This window comes from Equus przewalskii, chromosome 30, assembly GCF_037783145.1.
Source record: "Equus przewalskii isolate Varuska chromosome 30, EquPr2, whole genome shotgun sequence".
In the NCBI taxonomy this organism is placed as follows: Eukaryota; Metazoa; Chordata; class Mammalia; order Perissodactyla; family Equidae; genus Equus; species Equus przewalskii.
The window spans coordinates 5,961,389-5,983,776 of NC_091860.1; the positions used below are offsets into that span (position 1 = coordinate 5,961,389).

General features: G+C 42.2%; 1 protein-coding gene across 50 annotated transcripts in view; it reads right to left on the reverse strand.

Moving 5' to 3' along the window:
• Nucleotides 1-22,388, reverse strand: part of SVIL (supervillin) — a 224,187-nt gene that overhangs the window by 50,808 nt on the left and 150,991 nt on the right. For 27 of the 50 annotated variants that reach the window (XM_070601785.1, XM_070601814.1, XM_070601788.1 and 24 more), the window contains 10 exons: nucleotides 15,851-15,931; nucleotides 12,758-13,648; nucleotides 12,229-12,399; nucleotides 11,514-11,548; nucleotides 10,405-10,466; nucleotides 9,963-10,102; nucleotides 8,468-8,563; nucleotides 6,618-6,861; nucleotides 5,609-6,185; nucleotides 4,542-4,767 (listed from right to left, as the gene is read on the reverse strand). In XM_070601785.1, the coding sequence (XP_070457886.1) occupies nucleotides 4,542-4,767; nucleotides 5,609-6,185; nucleotides 6,618-6,861; nucleotides 8,468-8,563; nucleotides 9,963-10,102; nucleotides 10,405-10,466; nucleotides 11,514-11,548; nucleotides 12,229-12,399; nucleotides 12,758-13,648; nucleotides 15,851-15,931 (2,523 nt within the window). The remainder of the gene's footprint in view (nucleotides 1-4,541; nucleotides 4,768-5,608; nucleotides 6,186-6,617; nucleotides 6,862-8,467; nucleotides 8,564-9,962; nucleotides 10,103-10,404; nucleotides 10,467-11,513; nucleotides 11,549-12,228; nucleotides 12,400-12,757; nucleotides 13,649-15,850; nucleotides 15,932-22,388) is intronic. The other 23 variants (XM_070601821.1, XM_070601819.1, XM_070601800.1 and 20 more) reach the window with 5 other exon arrangements.

A 22,388-nucleotide genomic window follows, 5' to 3' on the forward strand; every position in this document is an offset into this window, starting at 1 on the left:
AAGTGAAATAATATGGAAGAAACGGCTTCCATTGAGCCACAAGGCACTTGGACCCAGCCCTAGCCCACAGAGTGCAAAGGCTGGACAACTTGAAAATAACACGCCCTGGAACTTACACGCGTTATTCCTGTCCCTTTAGATTTCCTTCCTGGTGTTCAACATGCTGAGGAGGGCAGCAGACCTTTCCAAGGGCAAGCTCTCCTCCCGCCGGCCCATGACCCTCCTGACTCCCTGCAGACCACCGTGCACAGAGAGGGCCAGGAGCACAGTGGCTGGTCCTACACATGCCATCAATCATGCCTATGTGATGCAAACAGCTGCCGGCACTTTGACCAGCCGCCCAGTCGGAGCGCTGCGTGCAGGGCTGTGCTGCTGAGAGCTAGGCGTCTGCTCAGTCTGAGGCTGCCAACTCAGGGAGCGGCATGGCGGTAGCTGGTTAACCCCAAGGCCTGGCCCGGGGCCTCTGGGCCCTGTGCTGGCTGGGCTGCCCGGGGGAACGGCTACCCTCCGCCACAGCCCACATTTCTTCAGCAGGGACACCGGCCTACGAGGGCCAGGTCAGTGGACTGATGGGAGAGCCCTGCCTGATGAGAACAAGTTCTGGCAGTCAGGGCCGGGTCAAATATGGGACAGGCAAACCACGCACCCCTCCTCTTCACGTTTTTTTCTTCTCTTTCCTCATTTCATAGAATCCCAGGCACCACACAGACTTCAGATTGGGCTGAAGAGGACTTACTGATGTAAGTGTTTATATCAGATCTTGGCCTCGGCTAGTTTGCAGGCTGGGGGAGTGAACTAATATGTCTTCTCAATGTGGACAAATCAAAGATCAGAAAAAGAAGCTGCAAAGGGAAATGACACCTCTCTCCCTAATTCTTACATAAATCGCGGGGCCTTCCGGGGGCTGAAATCTCCCAGCTTCAAGGTAGGAACCGCAAGTCTGTTGGGGAAGCATGGACATAGCCTCTGGCTGGGTGGAGAGCACAGCGTGGATGGGGATGCTGCAGGGAGCCAGGAAGGACCCTCCTGGCCCCCAATGGCAGAATTCTGCAGGCTGCCGAGAGGCTGGGGGCAGATTCTTCGACATTTCCAGGGAGTTCAACTAAGTCCTTACACTCCATCAATTTCCCAGTGAAAGGATGGCTTTTTTGGCCTTTTTTAGTAATCTTCTCCCCCAAATATGAAAGCACAAGATTCAGTTGTTTTAGCAATTGTGGAAATAACATTTCTAAAGGCCTAGTACGCTTTTAAAGAGATACCAAAGTTTTACTCCTAAATAACATAAAATTCATTTGATTTAGAACTCATTTCAAAAAGTACCCAAGCAGGGATAATTTAAACTCGAATCATTTAGGCAGTTATGAAACAGTGATGTCATTAATCCAGGGGAAAAGGCAGATTGCAACCTAAGTTTTATGCTAGTTATGGTTCAAACTTGACATCCTAGATGTCAGAAAAGATGGAAAAAGAAAAGGAACTTTTAGATCTGTTGCCTTGAGCAGCAAACATATTCTAAAAGAGAAACCTATTGAGGATTTCCTGTAATTTCTTCGTTGCTACACTTTTCTAAGACTTAGTTTATCCAGACGAAATGGGGATACTGCTGCCTCCCCCTAAGGGCTGTCTCCAGCACTAAATCAGGCGATACACGAGAAATGCTGAGGGCAAGACAGGATGCTGGCCGGTCCCCAGTATGGAGGACTCAACAGCGCAAGTCTTGAGCAGGAGAGAGATGGCACACAAGCCTGGGCAAGGCAGAGTCACATCCTCTGGGCTGCAGCTGTTTAGAAGAAATGGTGAAGGTAGCCTGCAAAGTCCAGTCTCTATTTCCTAGTCTGAAAGGCGAAAGTGAATGAAATGTGAAACAAGCCACACAAAGAACACGTAAATTGAACGAATTAATACAAGAGTAGGGCGAAATCCTTCTCACATTACTGTTGAGCTAAAATTTCTGCCCTCTTATCAATTTCTCCTGATGAGAAGAAATGTTAGCTGCTGAAATGCTAATGTGAACACTGCATTCTGGCCACATGTGTCAGGGGGAGCTGGAGACCAGCCCTGGGGTCTGCTCTAGTCTTCACATTGCCCTAGTGACCACTGCAACTAAACGAGCCAGTCAGAGGAGGTTAGAATAAGGTTTAAAAGTTCTATTTTATGTCACCTCAAAAGGGAAACGTAAACCCCAAATATAATTGGCCCTCTGGATCCACGGTTCCACATCTGCGGATTCAACCAACTGCAGGTAGAAACGCTTAGGATCCTTGCACCTGTACTGAACATGTACATACTTTTTTTTCTTGTCATTATTCCCTAAAAAATACAGCATGACAACTATTTACATAGAATTTACACTGGATTAGGCATTATAAGTCATGTAGGCAGGATTTAAGTATAGGAGAGGGGTCCTGGACCTAACTGCCCCTCAGACACTTAGGGACAGGGACAACTGTAAATATATGAATCGCATTCTTATTTTAAATAGGCCAAGTTTCATGATCTCATCTTAATAAAAGGGAGGGATTACGAGCCCCGCTTAGGGAAAAGCTATCACAGATGGATTGTGAAGATACGTAGTTTTGTTATTTCAGCCAAGTACAAATGAAAGTACTATCAGGATAACAGGGAAAGATCACTGGCAATATATTTTGTATGAGCATAATTTATCACAAACAGAGGTGCTAAATAAAGCGTGCTCATCCTTTTTTAAGCGTATATTTTAACAATTAAACTGAATAGCCGAATAGTTATCAAGGCTTCCGTAATCATGGTTCTGACAGACTGCATTCAGAAGCTTCTTGGAGGCTGTGAGAAGTTGTCTCCCACCAGCAGAAGGTGCGCATGCACACACAGTCGATTCTGAACATGCTTCCAGCAGTTCAGAGAAACCTTACAGCCATCCTTGAACTCCTCAGACATCCACAAAGCTCGGGTTATAAAGCTGTGCCTTTAAGGCATCTCACATTTTTTTAAATGAGAATTTATAATAAAATTTAAGCTGCTTCCAGAAAGATACAAATAAACTAAAATTCACTAAAAACAGGCAAGTAAATCAAGAATTATTGCACAGTAGGTAAACATAAAACTTCTTCGTCAAAAGGTCTAAGTGACAACAGACAGAATATGCTCAAAGATGGAGAATCTCCCTTAAAAGCCTCTAAAAGAAGAGGGCATATTAGTATTTCCCACTGGAATTTTACCATGGGAATGTTTTCTCATGTACAAAAGATCAGAACTTGTGTATAAGTGATAAATTCCCTTAAATGATATCTCTTCCTTCTCACCTATCCAGTTATCAAAAGTTGGATCGCTGGGAGCAAACTCCCGCTCAGCCAGATTTCCATGGAGAAGGACTTCACGCCAGCACAGGCCAAATTGCTTCCCTGATTTAAGACATCACTCTTTTATTTAGTTTACCCTTTGGCCCTTGACCTATGCCTCAGTCTAGTAGGTCTAATTTGCTGTGAATTTTAAATAAGTAAAGGCAAAAGAAAATATGATATAACAACTTTATGAATTTGTCAGTTGAAAAAAGCTCCATCTGTTTAATAATTTATGAATAATGTTCAAAAAACTTGTCTTGGAAAACAGAATGAATTTTCATCGTGGTTTGATAATGTAGTCCTAAGTAGTTTAAAATGTATCTAGAAAAACAAGAATGGCCAGTGCGTGACAGAGCAAGAAAACTTCTGAATGGTGGGAGGTGCTAAGGAAGGGTCCAGACCGGCAGAACCATAAAGAACAGACACGGAAATAGTTCTGCCAATCAAACTGGGAAATCGACGCGACCTTTCTTCACCCAGTATTCCTGTCACTCTTACATCTTTTGATGCTTAATTCCACTGTGGCTAAAGGTTACCAAGGAAAATACACCCCAAAATATTTAGCTCTGATTCTTTGTATCTGTCCCATTTAAATATACCCTCTCAATCCTCCATCATTCTTTTGAATGAAATGAGATTACAGTGTTATTTGATACTCAAATGTAATCTTTCATAGCTATTACCTGATATAAAATTCCTAAACACAGTTCAGAAAAGTCATCCATTTTACTTTCTGTAAAATAAACAAAACTTAGATTCTAATCCCAAAGATTTATATCCTAAATATGAATTTATCTTCATTCGCACCACATATATTTTACCTAGACAAATAGTCACAGGTGGGGTGTGCATTCAATTTGAAGCCATGTGTATCTGATACTGAAAGCCAAGTTCTCTGCTCCCATGACTGGATAGTCAAAGAATTTAACATAAAAAAGAAAACGGGACCACAAACAAATAAAGCAAGGGCAAGTCTGTTTCTGTGTTTCCTCCTGTGAGTCAGGAACCGGCGCTCTTCTGGCGACACCAAACCAGGCACTGGGGTGAATGCGCTTCACTCAAATAACTTGACTTTCCCAAAGAATTCGAGCGTAACAGCACATCCCTTTACGCAGTAGGATTCATGATTTCATCTCTTTGCCCATTACTAGATCTTTTTCTAAAAGTAAGTTGTGAGTTCCTCTCTAACAGCATTACTTTGCAATCATTCAATCTTATTACCTTTCTTTAATTGACATGGTCTTGCTGGGCGAATCCAGGACACCCTCCACCGTGGGTGCTTTGATCTCTCCAGCAGCAAACATCGCACATGGATTCTTATAGAGTTTCTCCTGTGGTTGTTCTGAGGGATCTTGCTGTTTCCAGGACACCGGGGTTGCAGTTTGAGCCACAGCTTTCCTGGCAGCGGCGCCTGGCTGCTCAGAGCCGGGCTCCCCGAACTCTGCCGCTGGGAAGGAAAGGAGCAAGGTCAGCAGTCAGCACTCACTCCTCCGGGCAGACATTCCTCCAGCTCTTTGCCCCTCAACCGTCCGCACTCGGAGGTCAATCCGGGGGCACGTGCTGGGCTACCCAACCCACTTGGATTTATGTCAGTCTCAGGCACGCTATATTCTGTGAGAAAACCAAACTTCCCAGTGGATTACTCCACACAGCAAATCGTTTTGTGACAATTGGTCTTTTCCTGTGTGCAAGACACAGGAAGTCAGCTTTAACTATACACTACAGGATGTTTCTACTCCTCCAAAACAATACTTTCACATTTCAAACGCGCCATACTCACAAACCAAAACCACTATTATAACGTACACACTATCATTTTATGTAAATGTAGAAAGAGAATTAAAGTCCCCTGCTGCATGGCTGGCTGGTCTGCGGAAGAGGAACGCAGAAAGAGTCTGTCTGCAAAGCCACAGACCAGGTCCAGGTCTCACGCCCTCTGCCCAGCCCTGGACTTTTGGGGTCAGCAACTTATCAAAGGCACCAACAGAGCTGGCAGTTCACAAGGCTGTTATGTGAATTAATGTGACCAAAGTCATCAAAAACCCTTATCAAGATGTGTGAAAGCATGTCAGGTACTTTTTATTGCTGAGAAATTGATTTCTGAACAAGTCAGATTCAAGGGGAGGAGAAGTTTCAGGGATAGTCGGATTCCACTGGCCTTTTAATCAATACTTGTTATAAACTGCCTTCATAATTTAGTTAAAAGCAGTCACAGACACATGCAACCAATCCAGCAGAAACTAAAAACCCAGTTGGTTTCCAAAACTTTAGGAGCACCAGTAACTTACCCCTTAGGGAAAATTTCCTTTTTGACACATTCTCCATGGCCAACGTCTCTTCAAAGGGCTGCCTGTCCTTTGAGTCTGGGCTCCCTTGTGCAGAGCTTTGAGCCGTGGGAAATTCCTGTAGTTCATCACCAAGATGAGCCGTGGGAGGACTAGCTAGTTCCAGGCTTCCCTTCCTCAGAACAGCATATTTGGGTTCTCTATGGCTGTCTCCTTCCCGGACTCTGTTCAGGATGGGGTAGGACGGCTCTGCTTCCTCAAAGGAGCTGTACTTTTTAACACCACCATCTCCACCTGTCAAGACTTGCTTGCTTTCCATCTCTCCAAATTCTCTCAACATTCCTTTGTTCCCACTCCCCTCTACCGAAGGCTGCCAGGCTTGGGATTTCAGGATGCTTCTAACCGGAGAGTCTGAATTTTCTATTGAAGAAGGAAACCTATGGTCAGTGGCATTTGTGTTGTCATCCACAGATGGCTTTGTCCGAAGACTCCCGGCGTACATTGGAGTGACTGTAGATGCCACGGTGGACACTGATGTGTTAACAGCAGGTGAGAAAGGTATGAGCTTGCCACTTTGCACCTGGGAGGACACAGTTACAATGTAAAAAGCTGACTGAAAAATACAGTCTCTATAAATCCGAGCATATGGATCCACATAGACCGAAATTCTACACGGAGGGCAGTTTCACTGCTTATCTTAGTGGAAAACCAATCCCAGACAGAGTTATATAAAGCATCTCATGAATCAAAATCATCTGGTGAAAATCAGATTGTGCATCCTATTTTTCTCTCCACAGTGGACTCACGCCAGATGGTTTCAGTAAGCAAATTATGAAAGCAAAGAAAGAGAAACATACTTGGGCTGGTTATCTTTCTTAGGAATGGAGTTATCACCAGCTCACCTACAGGTAACACAGTTCACAGGCAGATCACCTGTAACCTAAGAGTAACACTGTGCTCCTATGTTTTAAGAACATCCCCGCAAACTGGAACTAGATGACACCGTACCCACCTGCTCCACTTCTCCAAGCGTGACTGGCTGAGTCTGATAGCGAGCGTTCATTCTCCTCTGTCTCATGTCTATTCTGTTTCGGGTAGAAATAGCTTTTGAGACTGGCTGGGACAATTTGTTAAACAAGGCCAGCTTCTCTGCTAAGCTGAGTGTGGAGGAATCAGGTTCACCTTGTTCAGTAGAATCTCTGCTCTCATTTGCCTGGTCTCTGGCTGAAGCCTTTTGGTGAGCAGATGCCTGTAATCTGAAGGGGATGGAAAGTCAGTAACAGATAAAAACAAACAAAAGCCCACTGCTAATTTTGTATATTAACTTTCTTCAAAGTGTCCCTTAATTCTGAAAAGGGCTTATTTCTCCCTACAGAAATTTAACACAGGTTCAGGCAGCTGTGTTATCTATTAGCAAGACAGTGAATGGCACAGTAGGCTGGGGACACAGCAGTATCAATTTCACAAAAAGCACATTTTTAGCTCTTAAATGATATCTTTTATTGTTTATTATTTCTGAAAACTGAATTTCCTATTTAAGGAAGTGGAGTTGGCCTGGATACGCCTTATCTTAGAGAGAGAAGGTGTATCGTTAGTGTCAACAACAAATAAGGCTAAAGGGAGTCCGGCATTATCTGTGGCATATTTAGACATTATCTAAATATGTGGCTCAGAGGTGATCTTTTCATTTTAAATAATTAGGAAATAATATAGTCATTCTGTCAACAACATTATCTACAGCACAGGGTTTTGATTTTCACTTGCTAAACACAGATGGTTTAATTTGAAAGATTGTTTCACTCCCTCAGCCCAGCATTTTCTCTCATAGGTTTCTACCAGTTTTCTAAAAGGTACTTAAATCTGTAATTCCCAGTAACCTGATAAATGAAGAAGATGTCAGGTGCTGATAAAGCCTTCCACCTTGCAGGTAGAGGAGAAGGCTTCCAGTTACCTGGTCACGGGGAACCTCGGAAGGTTTAAGACAACGTACCTTTTGCCACCAGCAAATCCAATAAAAAGTCTATTCTGCCTTGGCTCCAATTAATCACCAATTCCCAAGTTGTCCCAGACAAAAGAGCAGGGTGAGTGTTCCAGCGTATAACGAGGCTGGTGAGGAAGGTGACCTGAGTCCTGCTGTGTTTCCTGAGGTCTAGCAGTCGGCTGCGAAGACAACAGCACCGACTGCCCCAGGAGACCTCTGCTTCTGGTTGTGCCAGCTTTCCTTCTGCACTGTCATTTTACTTCTTTTAATCTTATTTTTACTTTTGTGTTTTGGCCCATAATAGTCAAATATAGGGAATATTTACATGCTTTAAGAACACAATTTTGAAACACAATAGTAAAATGTCTAAGTTCAGACGCTCTAAACTATTCCTGTGCCAATCGCCAAACATGCCAGCAGTGTCTCTACCGATGAGGAATAGCTAGGATTGTTTTTAACATGTATTTGCGTCTACGAGTGGTTAAAAAACCTGGGTATTATCAGAATTCCAACATTCATGTTAACTCTCCATGTTTCTATTAATCTGTATTAAGTGCTAGCATTTTAGATGAAGAATGACTTTTTTTTAGGGATGACCGTGATTATGAAAAACGGAAACAGGGCAAACAGGTAAGTTGAGTTAGTGGGACCCTGGCTCCAATACTTAATGTCAGCAGGTAGACGAGATGTTTGCTCACGCAGGCCTACATGAAGTTAGCAGTGCCTCCCACTACGACAAACCAAGACGCCATACGTTCCCGGAGCAACTCATTGCACTGACTTGTTTGTCAAACGAACAAAAGGCATTCGCAGTTTTAAGATGCGTCAGCTGTCTGGCACCTTTGTTCTCAGTGCCGCATGCAGCTGTTTCTGTCCAGTACCTGGCCGGCTGCACAGTGCTCTTAGCTACGGTGGGACTAGGAAGTCTCCTCACTATGGGGTGGGTGGCCACAGAGCGCGAAGCAGGGATAGGTTCCCTTTGAAAGCAATTGCCAAAGAAGGAACATTCACAAGGAGAGAGAAGAAAAGAGGCATTAAGGAAAGCATAGTTTTCAATTCAGAAACCGTTAAATCAAATATTTTCACAAAACGATTTGCTAATTACTTTGGGAAAAATCACAAAAGAACTTGAAAAGCAATTACAAACTTAGGAAATAAGCAACAGAGGCGACCGAAGTAAACAGAATAAGAATAGGTTTTGAGAGCTTGGGAAGGATTTATCTCATCTTTAGAATAAATGTCCTGGTTTAAAAAAAATAATTTAAAAATAGGCTAATATCAACCACCAGCAAATCAGCAGATTAGGCCCAGATTTTAGAGTATTATTCTTAATCTATTTTTTAAAAGAATCAGTGTCTTCATATAATCTATAACCACATCAAAGTAGATTCAGCAAGCCTTACGAGGTGATAATTTTTGCTTATATTTACTGTTTTGCTCCCAGGAGCAGCTGCTTCTTATTTTACAACAGCCATTCAAATATTTTTTTAAAAAACTGATATGCTAAGAGTTCCTAATGAATACAAGATGTACTTATCCACAAATATACCAAGAAGGTGAGGAGCAACTGGGAAAGGAAGTGAAGGCAGCTGATCAACCAGCAGGTGTGAGCTGTGACATAGGGCGCTCTTGCGATGTCAATGTCCTGAATGAGATGAACTTCACTTTTTCAGGAAGGGGGTGGGTGTGTGTGTATGTGTGTGTGTCGAGGGGCAGCACAAAAACAATTTTTTAAAAAACTAATAAAAGTTTTCACTTGATCGAAGTAATCATCTCTGAATGAATTACGCTGGGAAATTCATTCTGAACATATTGGAACATACTGCTTAAAACTGACTTCCCATAGTTTGGAAAGTAATCAAACTTCCAATTAGTTTAAAAAAAAATTTGGTGACTATTTAAAAACAAATAAAAAGAACACATCTTTACGAGATATATACTGAAATATTCATGGATGAAATGATATCTGAAGTTTGCTTGAAAATAATGCAGGAGGAGAGAAGTGGGTGGGGCTACAGGTAGAGCAAGGGTGGCCAATTGTTGAAACTGGGTGATGAGTACACAAGGGTTCACTATATTACTCCATCTACTCTCGTGTTTTAAATTTTGCACTGAAAACGAGATAAAAAGATGCACAGACAAAAATAATTAAACAACATCCCTCTTTATGTTTTTCTAGGAGATGCAATAGGCAACACATCCCATTACAAAGTTCAAAGAGACCGCATTAAGGAAAATCCCTAAATACTACCAACTTCTCTGAGGCTTCTCACTAAACTATCTCCCAACGGCCTTGTTTTTATTTAAAAGTTTTAAAATCTTTTCTTAAAAAGGAGACACTAGAGCCAAGGCCAAGAGGTCCCAAGGGAGACTTACGTGGCCGCGATGACCACCTCCTCAGTGGTGACGGGCTGGGTGTGGGATCTGTCCTGCAGACGCCGCAGCCTTTGCTCCACGGCCGCGTTTCTTGAGCGTCGCTTCGGAACACTTTTCTCATCAAATGACTTTTCCATTTCCTAAGATCAGAAACATTGTGGAATCCTTATAAATTCAAGGAAAGGAAATGTGGGCAGCAGCATGTCTCTACGCTGTTCCCCTACAGCACCAAAGGGGGGTACCCTGAGAGGCACGCATCAGCGTCAGAAGGTGTACCCTTGCTGTGTCAGCGGTGGGCACACCAGCCAAGGGCTCGGAGGGAGCCACTGGCTGGCAGGAGCCAGGTGGGCTGCAGGGGCCCGGGGGTTGGAAGCAGGCTGGTGTGGTGGGAGCCCCCTCAGGACAGTGATGGTTTCTCCTCAAGCACTTCAGCACACCTTACCCTGAAAAGCAGCCTTTTGGCAGCAACACTCAGCTTGGCTCGTTCATCTACATTTTCTTCATCTGTAAAAAGCCACAAAATAAAAACTGAACATCATTAGAAAATATAGGTACAGTTTCTGAAAAGTTCTCAAGGCTGACATGGAAACACTTTGAATAGAAGAACAGATGTACTAAAATGACAAATGGCAATATTTTCCCCTTGTGGGGAGCCCATTCTTCTGCTCGGTGAAAAGGTGCTAATTTCCATTGCAATTAAAACAAAACTCTGTCTGGACAGTAATTTTCTACTATAATAGTTAATGAATTGAGACTTAAAAATAGATTTTATGAAGACAGCCCTGATGGCCTAGTGGTTAAAATTCAGCACGCTCTGCTTTGGGTTTGGGTCCTGGGCGTGGAACGACGTCACTTTTCTTTCAGTAGCCATGGTGTGGTAGTGGCTCACACAGAAGAACTAGAAGGACTTACACCTAGAATATACAACTGTATAGTGGGGCTTTGGGGAAGAAAAGAAAAAAAAAGAAAGAGGCAGGGCAAATCGTTCCCAGCTAAAAAAAAAAAAAGAAATAGATTTTATGAAGAGAATTTCTCTTCTTTATTGTTAAATAGCAGCAGTAACAATAAAAATCTGCTTCTTTGGTTCAAATCAGTTGGGTTTTTTTTGAGGAAGATTAGCCCTGCCGCCAATCCTCCTCTTTTTTGCTGAGGAAGGCTGGCCCTGAGCTAAGATCCGTGCCCATCTTCCTCTACTTTATATGTGGGATGCCTGCCACAGCAGGGCATGCCAAGTGGTGCATAGGTCCACACCTGGGATCTGAACTGGTCACTGAAGCTGAACATGTGAACTTAAACACTGTGCCACGGGGCTGGCCCTCCAATCAATTGTTTTAATATTGCCCACTCTACAATTCTCTCTCTCAAAAATAAGGGAAAGCTCATCTAAAAATCTCAACTATGTTTTATTATATTCACAGAAGGAAAACCTGAAGGAAAGTAAGAAATTGATATGCATAATAATCTCTTTCTCTCAAAAAGCAAAAATCTTATTATTTAAATCTAACCTGAGTGAGATGATAAAGAAGAAGAAAAAGGAAAACAGATACTTGCCATCGGCAGTTGGCATTTCTGAAGTTGACGCGGACCTAGGAAAGACATTAGCAAATAATAACAAAAAATTAGCTGGTGGGAGTAGAAGATCCAAAGAAAGCATCAATATTAAAAGTAAAATTAAAATGCAATTAAACTCTCTTAAAGAATATCATCCTGGTAGCAATTCTAGTTGTGAATACGCACGTACATTTATTAACGGACATTGCGGAGTGCGTATGCACACAACCCAGCCAAGTGCACACGTTGTGGAGACAAACCAGGATTCAGTATGACTTATTAAACACACCTGATCATTTTTCAGACAAACCTTATCATTTCTAGGCATAAGCATAAGCGTATGATTATATAAACTCAAATATAAGAAGTAGGAAGACATTTATAAAATGAATATGTAAAATCTGGTGAATACTCAATTGGATTCTAATTTAACAAGGGTATAAAAAATTAAAAACATTAAATGAAGAAAAATAGTTTCTTACTTCTTACCATCTGAATGCCATTTAAAACCATGTATTGTGATACTGTTGTCATAGTCAACATTCTTTAAAAATACATTTATACCTGCCAAATGAATAACCCTTATAGATTTGGTGGAAGAATTAGGGAATCACGGCATCCCGTTTAGACAGCATCAGGACCACCGCCGCAGGAAAAATCCCGTACCATTTCTTTTACGTTCCGAGACTAGGGAACTCCACGGACGCATGCCTACCTATCCGATTCCTTTCGTTCTGCTGAGGTTATAGGTTGAGTTCTAAATCTCTCAGAAGTTTTTCTACTTTCACCAGGAGAAAAATAGCGTCTTGGTTTCCGGGACCCTCTCTCCCGTTCCACACTGGTAGGCAAGCCAACTCCTTCGGCTGACCTCTCAACCCGTGATTGGCTTTTAGAACCATCGAGAGAGAGAATACAGAAGGGAAATGGGGAGACAGAGAGAGAGAACAAAGCAAAGGTTTATGCATCTCAGTGAGTCAAGGCACAGACACCGCCAATCCCGCTGCATGCCTCTACCATGCACATAAGGAGGTGGAACATTCCAGCGACCCAGTACTCCAGTTCCCCATTAGTAGGCTGAAGCAGAATGGTAGTTTTTGAGCCATTTCCTGTATGGTCTGCCCTGCACACACTGGTGAGCTAAGCTAATATGACTCAATGCGGGACACAACACAAGTTGAGGAGTGAATAATTCTGCCAAGGACGTGCAAGTGACACATCGGAAGGACGTTTGAAACATCACCTACAGTTCGGGTTTCTTGCTGGCATGGGCAGATTCCAGAAATGCATTTCGGAGCTGGGCGACAGAGACCTTTGTGTCCAGCACGCCAACTTCTGCGTGGGGCCCCTCAGCTCTGGGAGTCTGCGGCTCCGGCTCTCGCTTCCAAGCTGCGTCCTTACTCTTCAGGGCCTGCAGCTGAGGGGGGCCCGTGTAGTCAGACAGGGAGCGGGTGAGGACCTTGTGCTTCCTCGTAGAGGCCTCTTTTTTGTGACTGGTCACCCTGGCATCTTGGGACACAGGCTCACTCTGAACATATAAAACCACTTCGCTCCTGCCCATTCTCTCAGTGCGCTGGTGCTGAGCTTGAGGTGGGTGTGGCAGACTTGCGGGTTCCTTCTGATGTTCTAAGGTGATCGTGCTAACAGCCGGCTTGCCAAAGTCCTCATTTCCAGAGGTGTCTTCATGGCTTCCTGTGAGCCCACGGTCCTCCACAGCCAAAGGTGTTTTCTTGCTTTTCTCGAGAGCTTCGGTGAAGAGCACATCTTCTTCTGCTTTTGATTCACAAATATGGAGAACTGGGGTATCCCTTCTGTCACCTTCTAGAACCTTCAAGGTGGGAGGCTTTAGGACATCCTGGGTGGTTGATCCCACCCAGCTGCACTCAGATTCATTTTCTGGGGTTTCTGACGTCACCAGCTTGCCAGTGTGAACGGGGTCTGGAGGCTGGACATAGCCACGGATGGGCTGTCGTGCGGAGCTGGCCACCTTGCTGGAGACCCTATCGAAAGCCGAGTTTTCTGACTGAAAGGACAGGTAATGCACTGGCTGATGTCTCCTCTGAGTTAAGGACTCTGAGGTGAGTTCAGGGCTGCCGCGAGCACTCTCCTCTTTCACCAATTTTTCTCTAACTTTAACTCTTTAAGAAAGAAAAAGGATTTAAGTTGCACAGTGCAGTAACCAGTCAACAGGATAAAAGCATGCGCAGATCACAGATCACCCGTGTGTGGAAATCAACCCAAAGAGAGAACCACTTGTGAGAAGGCATTTTTGGTGGTTAATGGAAGAAACCCACTGCTTGCCAGATGAAAGATTTTGAGTTGAGTTTCCGGGTGTGCATATGTATGCCAGCATGGTGCAAAACTGACTCTGTCCTTTGTCAAGTCGGGAGGGGTCGGATGCTATCCTGGGAAAGAATGGATGCCTTCTGACTCAGTGAACACCCCGAAGCCACAGGAAAATTCATTAATATACAGCACCAGTGCACAGAAGGGCACCCTGAGGCTGGAGCTGTGAATTGGTCAGCTTGCCTCATGTACGGGCCTTGTATATGGACGGGGGTGGGGGAAGGGTGTAGTTTTCATGTACATACACCTGCTGACCAAATGGAGTTTCATTGCCTCCTGGAAATTTAAGAGCATTCATGATTATTTTTTTTACTGAGCTCAAGATCCAACAAACAATCGCCTCCTTTCAAGCACTCAAGTAAACATTCACAAGCTTTTCATGCAAGGCAGATGACATTCATTCATTTGTAAGACACGTGACCAGCTTGGACATCATTACTACTAACAACTGTAGCACCAAGAAGAATGTCAGAAAAACGATGTTTGTTGACTGAATTCATGAACTAAACATTTTCTCCCCTCTGGAATTGCCCTTAGTCGAAAACTAATCTAAAAAGAGACTGTTCTGGTTGTTTCTAGAGTTATCTAAATATCTGACAGCAAAACTGAAATCCAGTTTAAAAGCTACAGACCTTTTTCTATTACTGCAGAAGCAAAGTAGCCAAGAGCTCTGGCCCTGGGGTCCGAGGAGATCCCTGCCCAGAGGCCGGCTCAGCCAGTACTAGCTGTGTGATCTCGGGCAACTTACCTGCCTCAGTTGCTTGACTTTTTAAATGGAAATAATAGTGACAAAATGTGATGTTTGCAAAGCACATGGCTTACCACTTAGCAAAGAGTAAACATTTAATAGTGTTAGCTCATTCTTACTTTTACTTTTTGAAATACCATATTGTGAGAAAGGAGAAAACATTCGAGCTGTTTAAGAATGGGATTACTGATTCAGGATAATCTTTTAAAAAGTAAAAACATACTTTTGGAGTAGGAGAAGAGATTTCTTGGAGAATGTAAAATTTTCATTCTTAAGATTAGTCAGCAAAAATAATTATTTGTGATACATGTTTTTGGAAGAGACTATTTCCTTAAATGTCAAAGGCACCCTGATAAATTTGATACAAACTCCTGCAAGTTTTTCAAAGTAAAATGAAGGATATGTATGCATATTTCATTAAAGAAAAATCAAAGACACACATAAAAGGCAGTTATCATGCACAGTTCAGGGCAAAAAGCATTCTGAGTTGTGACTTTTCCCAGAGACAAGCCAGTGCTGGAGGCTTTCATATTTATAAGCTTTGTTAATCAAAAGAAGACTGAAATGTGGCTCGAGTTCTCCTATGGAATGTGTCCTTCTAATCAGAGACAATCTGAATGTTGTCCTCGGCCGAGAACAAAGTGACTGTTAGAAACTCAATATATGGGTGCTTTGTCCTGCCAATGACTTATTCATTCTTACTCCTTCCGCCTATCCCTGCCCCCAACCTTAAAAATGAAATGATAGCGTTTTTTTGTCTGCTTTTAAAACCACATGCCCTAAATATAAATGTTGCAAATTAACTATTGGTTTAGAGACGAGGAGACATGAAAAGGAGGAGACTACAAGTGCTGGGTGGAGGGGGTGATGACAAGATGGGACGCCAGCTGGTTAGTGTGACAAGAGGACAGCAACCCAGAGGGGCTGGTGAGGCCCTCACTCCACCCCCTTCTGGCAGTAGGTGAGTTGGTGAGAAAGGAGAAAGGCACGAGGTGTAATCAGAAGATTTTCAAAAAGTGGGAGAAAGAGGAGTGAGGAGAAATACTATTAGCAGGGATTAAGGCAATTGGAGGAGAAAGCAGATGATTAGAAAGTAACTTTGAGCAGCCCCTTTCTGAGCACGTGATTTTTAAACGCACGGCCATTAAAAAGAGGAGAGTTAGCCTGGGTACTGTGTGGAACAGCAAGTCAGACCAGCAGGAAAGGAGCACTCAACGTAAGCCGAGGGGTTCAACTTGGGATATACCTGGAAGGCCAGTTGATAAGTGAAGGTGTGTCCCCTTCGGAGTCTTTCTGTAGAAACCACTCATGTTTGGGTTTCCCTGTACTATCATGTACAAAAAAACAAAACTTCAGATACTTTTTGTTAAAATGTCAACATATTCACAGATGTAATTGTAATTTAAAATATAAAGGCTGGTTTTTGTTAAGTAAAGATTAATCCTGGCTTTTGAAAATGTATAAGCACATTTTGCCATGGGGTTTATATTCATTTCATGGAATTTCCAGGACATTTGGCTCACTATAAAAATCAAGAGAGAGAAATAAATACATCGAAAGCCACCCAATAAAGTGTTTTTCAAGTAATTTTAAAGTATTTAGGAGTCTATCATGGTCACACTCTGCCCACATACTGAACAATTTTCTTGTAAGAAGTTGGATTAAAAATATAAGGCAACTTATCGTCTGTAAGTTTTGTTAAGGTACATTGGTAAATAGCCAAAGATAAAAATAGCATCAATGCAAAACACTATATATCAAATAAAGGAAATAAATAAAAAGAAATTCAATAAGATATCTTTAATTGCTATTATACATTTTCCTTTTATATTTATTACTGAATAATGCAACCGACACCGCAGTTACCAATACTACTTCAGGTCCAGTCAACAAATGTTTACTGAGTCCCTACTATGTACAGTCATGCACTGTGTAATAACGTCCTCATCAATGACGGACCACATATACGACAGTGGTCCCATAAGATCAGTACCATACAACCTAGGTGTGTAGCAGGCTATACCACCCAGGTTTGTGTAAATACACTCTATGATGTTTGCATGTCGAAATCGCCTAACGACGTATTTCTCAGAATGATCCCCGTTGTTAAGTGACGCAAGACTGTACAAAGCACTAAGCTATGCTCTAAGAAGTAACAAAGGGGAATGAGGCATCATCCTAGCCATTAAAAAACTTACACTGTGATAGGCAAGATAATATATGGTTATGCATTCATTCCTCAACATGCAATCGAACATAATGCAAGGTCGAATGTGACAAAATAATTATGCCAGGCTGAAAATATTTTAGAGAAAAATCATAGGCAAGGAAAACCCTGTGGTAATATGGAAAACAAGACACAGGAAGAATGTGCAAGCTACAGACCTGTATCCTCTTACAATGAGGAAAAAAGAATGGAAATTCGACATGCTAGTTAAAATGTTTACCACCTCAAAACCTTACCAACCTATTTGCAAGAGTCCTTTAATACCAGGCTGGAATTTAGCCAAAAACAATTTCCAAAAGAATACAATGATAATTATAATAAAGTTATCTTAATTTTCTAAAATCATTTTAGTTTGAGTTTTAGGTCAAGCTGACAGGCACCTGTCTGTCACCACTACTGTACATTTTGCTGTGACCACTGAAGTCTGTCACTGTGTAGCTTTGGACCTGTTTCTCCAGTGACATCCCCCTGTCTTTCTACACTGAAACCTATCACCCACCTCCCCATCCCCAGCAGTACAGCAATTTAGCTTATAGCAAATAAAAAACCCATTCCAAATAAAATGGAAAGCCATTTTGCTTCCAACTATAAAGAGTCTAATTTTCAACATTTAGGTAAACATAGGAATAGTTCAGCATATCAGCTGCAGCTAAGAAAGGAGGCAATCAATGCAGCACAGAATATAGTGAGAAAAGAGGAAATGACGGATATTTGCTTTTGAAAACCATCAAGTTAATATACAGGCATGAGCCTCATAACAATGTTTTGGTCAACGAAGGTCGGCATACACGACGGTGGTCCCATAAGATGATTATCATGCAACCTAGGTGTGTATTGGGTTGTACCATCTAGGTTTGTGTAAGTCACTCTATGATGTTTGCACAATCAGGAAATCACCTAATGACGCATTTCTCAGAGCACATCCTTGCCGTTAAGCGATTCCTGACTGTAACTAACATGGCTACCTCACAGAGTTATTTTAAGGCTCAGATGCTTTTTGTATAGCAGAGTACTTTGTAAACTGTGAAGTCCTATACAACTTTCTGAACATGGCTTTTATTGATAAGACTAAAATCTGGCTAGCATCACTATAAAAAATTACCAGAGACTTGTTTAAGAATATGCTGAGTCAGCATTTGCAAAATGAAAATTAGACACTGGGGGACTTTGCTAGGCTCCATTTATTCATTGCATCATAAGGGATGGAACTAGCCAAAAACCAAGTAACTGCTGCCATGGTAGAGAATAGTTAAAATTTGACATTTCATTTATAATGATAACAATGTAAGGAGGAATAAACGTATGCAAAGGCATCGTGCCAAGAACACGGTAAGCACTTCAACATGCTGGTCTCCTCTCCTTTCTTCTTTGTAGACAACATAGGTACAAGTTGATGAGTTACTGTTTTTATATTTTAAAGAGATGACACATAATGAGTCCCAATTCAGAAGTTGTGTGACTGTAAGGAACAGGTCCAGCCTCACCAGGAGGGCCTGAGTTTGTCTTAAGTACATTGAAAGCAAGAGTGATTTAGAATAGTGTTTCTCAAAGGAATGCTTTCAGGATCCTTGAGGTTGGCTAAGGCACTTATTTGGGTGAGGTTTTCTGCCACCGAAACCAGAAAAAAAAGAGCAGGGGGTGGGGGGACACCTAAATTTAATTAAACACTTATTGTCCACAAGGCTGTCCCAGGCACTTCATATCCACTATATTGCAGAATGTGGTCACTTCTCGGTCCTTTTCTTACTCACTCACTAGTAGCATTTGAGAACAGGCGATCACTCCCCTCGCCTGCCTTCTATATCACTCATCGTCATTTGATGATTCCTCCTCACCATCCATACCTCTAAAGCTGGGGGCCCCGAAGCTCTGTCTCCTTTCCTTCCCCATCAGCAGTCAAGGCCTTGAGGATCTCCTCCAGCTTTCACTTCCTGCTGACAATCTTCCAATGTTCCTCTCCATCCTGATCCCCACCTTGAACTCAGACTTGTGGATTCTACTGGCTACTTGACATTTCCACTAAGATATCTAATAGACAGGTTAATTTTCACATATCCAAAAAATGAACTCTTGATTTCCCTCCAAACTCAACTTGTACTGGAGTTTTCCCTATTTCAGCAAATGGCAACTCCTTGCTTTGGGTTGCTCCGGCCAAAAAATTGAGACTCACCTTTGACTCATCTGTTTTTCTCTCTCAGATCTTTCTCTTCTAAGTCATCAGCAAATTCTACTGGTTACCTTCAAACCATAACCTCTTCTCACTGCCTCTGCTGCTATCCTTCTAGTCCAATCCACCACCATCTCTCACCTAGATCACTGAGATGACCACCTGATTACTCTACTTGTTTTCATCATTGCCCACCTTCAGCCTGTTTTCAGCTCAGTAGTCAGGGTAATTATTTTAAAATGGAAGGCAGATTGGTCATCCCTCTTTTCAAAACCCTTATATGGCACCAGACATCATCTAGAGCAAAACCCAAAGCCCTCCCAGTGGGCTACAGGCCCCCGCCCTCCGATCTGCGCACCCCTCCCTGACACATCACATCGACCTCACCCCAATGCTCCTGCTGCACTGGTGACCGGGGGCCTCCTCAGATGCTCCACCCACGGTATCCACTCAGGCCTTGCAGGGGCTATTTTTGCCCGTGCCAATCCACCCCAATAGTTGCATGACTTGCTGCCTCACTTTATGTAGGTCTCTGCTCAGCTGTTATTTTAGCAGAGAGACCTTCCTGACCGCTTAAATCAAATAGAACCCCTCAATGTTTTCTCTCTCTGCCTTCACTGAAGTGCTCGAGTTTTCTTCATAGCACTTACCACACCTGTCATGTTACATATGTATTTGTTTATCATCTCTCTCCATTCACTAGGATAGATAAGCTTCTTGGGAGAAGAGACTGTTGCACCATCAGTACTCAGAACAGTGTGTGGCAAATAGCAGGTCTCAATAAATCTTTGTAGATTGGATGAACTGTTGAATGACAATCTCCACAACAACTCTCTGAGGTATTCTCATCCTCATTTCATAGATAAAGAAAGGAAGGTGCAGAAAAAGTATATTAACTGCCCAAGATCACAAGCTGGTTAATGAAAGGATGGGGCTTGAACCCAGTGCTGTGGGACCCCCAAACCTATGTCTTCTCCTCCAGAACCACAGGCTTCTGATTTCTGGAAAATGAACGAGTACTGAATGAGTAATGCCTCCCTGGCTTGAGTGAGTAATGATGTAGTCGGGATGCTAGTGTTCACGTGCTCTCGGGCTAAGCAAGGAAGGCACCAAAGGCTTCCTGGTCACGCCCACAACCCTGACCAGACGTTGCTCTCAGCTGTGCCTGTTCACCTCCAGCAGAGAGCCACCCAATTACCTGGAAATCCTGACAAACCCAATCACCTTCTTCCTCTGTTTCTCCCAATGTACAACATGAAATCAAAGGAGTCGGCATTGAAGACAATTTGGCTCAGAGGGCGCTCACTGTTGAGGTGGGATGGGGGTGGTTAGGAGGGGGATGCTGGGGCCCAGATGTGGCAAGGTGGGTGAAATCTTGTCTCCTGCCCCCACAAAAGCAGTCTATAGCAGAAGACAAGTGAAAGAACCAGCCATTTGGAAATGAGAAAATTCATGGGAGGAATGAACTTACAACTGGTGATGTTAAGGGAGGAATTACAAATACTCTGAGCACCAAGAGAATACTTCAGCAGGACTGCTCTCTCCGCTGGCTCTCCTCCGGCACAATAAAATGATAATGTGACATGGCACCTAATTCATGAAACTTAATTCCCCCTTTCATGGGCACTTTGCAGACTCAACATCATAAGAGCTAAATATTAACTGTTCATCAATAAATATTCCTGTGTTGGCTATGACACACATAATGCCAGCGTCAGGGAAAATAACTTCGGTATGCAGACTTGACTTCATTTTGTGCTGAGTATTCACTAGGAAGTCTGAAATTAAAAATCAACTCTGTATAAACGACCTCGTAAATTTAAATCACAACCACTTAAGATGGCTTTCTTTCTTGAGAATGTTATAAACAGTCGACACGAACATTTCTCCTATGATTTTCATCAAATTCTTTTATAAATTCTTTCAAATTGACAAAAACAAAATACTCAAGGAATTCGATTTTACATATTAAAAAGTCTAAAACTGTAGGCAGAAAACAGATTATTGGTTGGCAGGGCCTGGTGGGGGTGTCAACCAAAAGGTGCACAAGAGAATTTTTTTGGGCTGATGGAACTATTTTATATCTCGTTGTAGTGATAGTTACATAACTTTATATATTTGTCAAAGTTTATAGGCTTGTACACTAAAAAGGGTGAATTTTACCGTATGAAACTCTATTTCAATAAAAATAATATTAAAAAACTTAAACCTTCTAAAAATGAACTCAGCCTATCTTCAGAATTGGTCTGGGTAATGGTCACGGTGAAGGAATTTACTTTGATGCAGATGTTTAGTGCAGTTAATGGGATTCTTAAATTCAAATATCTTTTTTTGTCTTTTAAAAGCAAAAAAAGTAAATAATAAATAAAAAGTAAATAAGATGTGGACCACACGCAGTCAATTCCTGTTTTGGATCTTTTTTCTTTCTTTCCTTCAAATTTTCTCTCCCAAAGCCCAAAGAGACTGCGAAACCCACGGAAAGAACTGAGAAGAGCCCAGAGCGGTCACTCTTTAAGTGTTTACATAGCTGAGAAGCCAAATTCTTCCTTTGGAAAGCTGATTAAAAGCATGCCTTGGCTCCCAAAAATGGTGAATCAAAGTACAGAACTGATCTGGCTAATTCACAGGCAGCCCAAAACTATGGAAAATAATGGAAGTTTTTTGGACCAAATTGTCCATCATAGAGTCTAGCCTGATTATAATACTGTGCAGTGGCCAAGGGATGCCCAAACTCAGATTTAAAAATACATCATTTCATAAAAGTACGAAATTATTTCAGATTAAAAAATGTAACATTTCATAAAAGTACAAAATTTAAAATGATGCCCTAGAGGGCACTGTTTCAGAGAAGTGGTATAAAAGCTAGTGAATTTTAAAAAATGTGAACAAAAAAGAGATCACATCTGAATAGTGGCAATGATGCCTTGGGTTTTTTTTCTCTTCATTTCTTTAAATCTTGCCTGGATGCTGTTATTTTATGTAGTATCCCTTAATGTTATGCTTAACTGCTTGTAATAATTAAGGCTTGGTAAAAAATTAACAGTGGGAAGAACTGGTTTATACAACGTAATGAGTGTGTGAGTATGTGATACTGTCAGGCTGCAACATCTAAGTCAGGTCCTTGCGGAGAGAGTCAAGAATCTGTTGGTGGACAGGCACAGTGGTGATGGACACGTTTTCTATCTCAACTGGGATAATCCCTGTACATTTCCCAAAACTCATCAACCTGCATCCTTAAAATATGTGCATTTTGATGTAAATTATACCTCAATTAAAAAATATAACACTGTTGGATTACAGAGTGAGGACTCCTTGAGCAATGAAAACAGAAATGCAGAGACTTCTTGGGCAGAAGCAGGATAAACATGTGAGATAATCAATTTTTTCCAG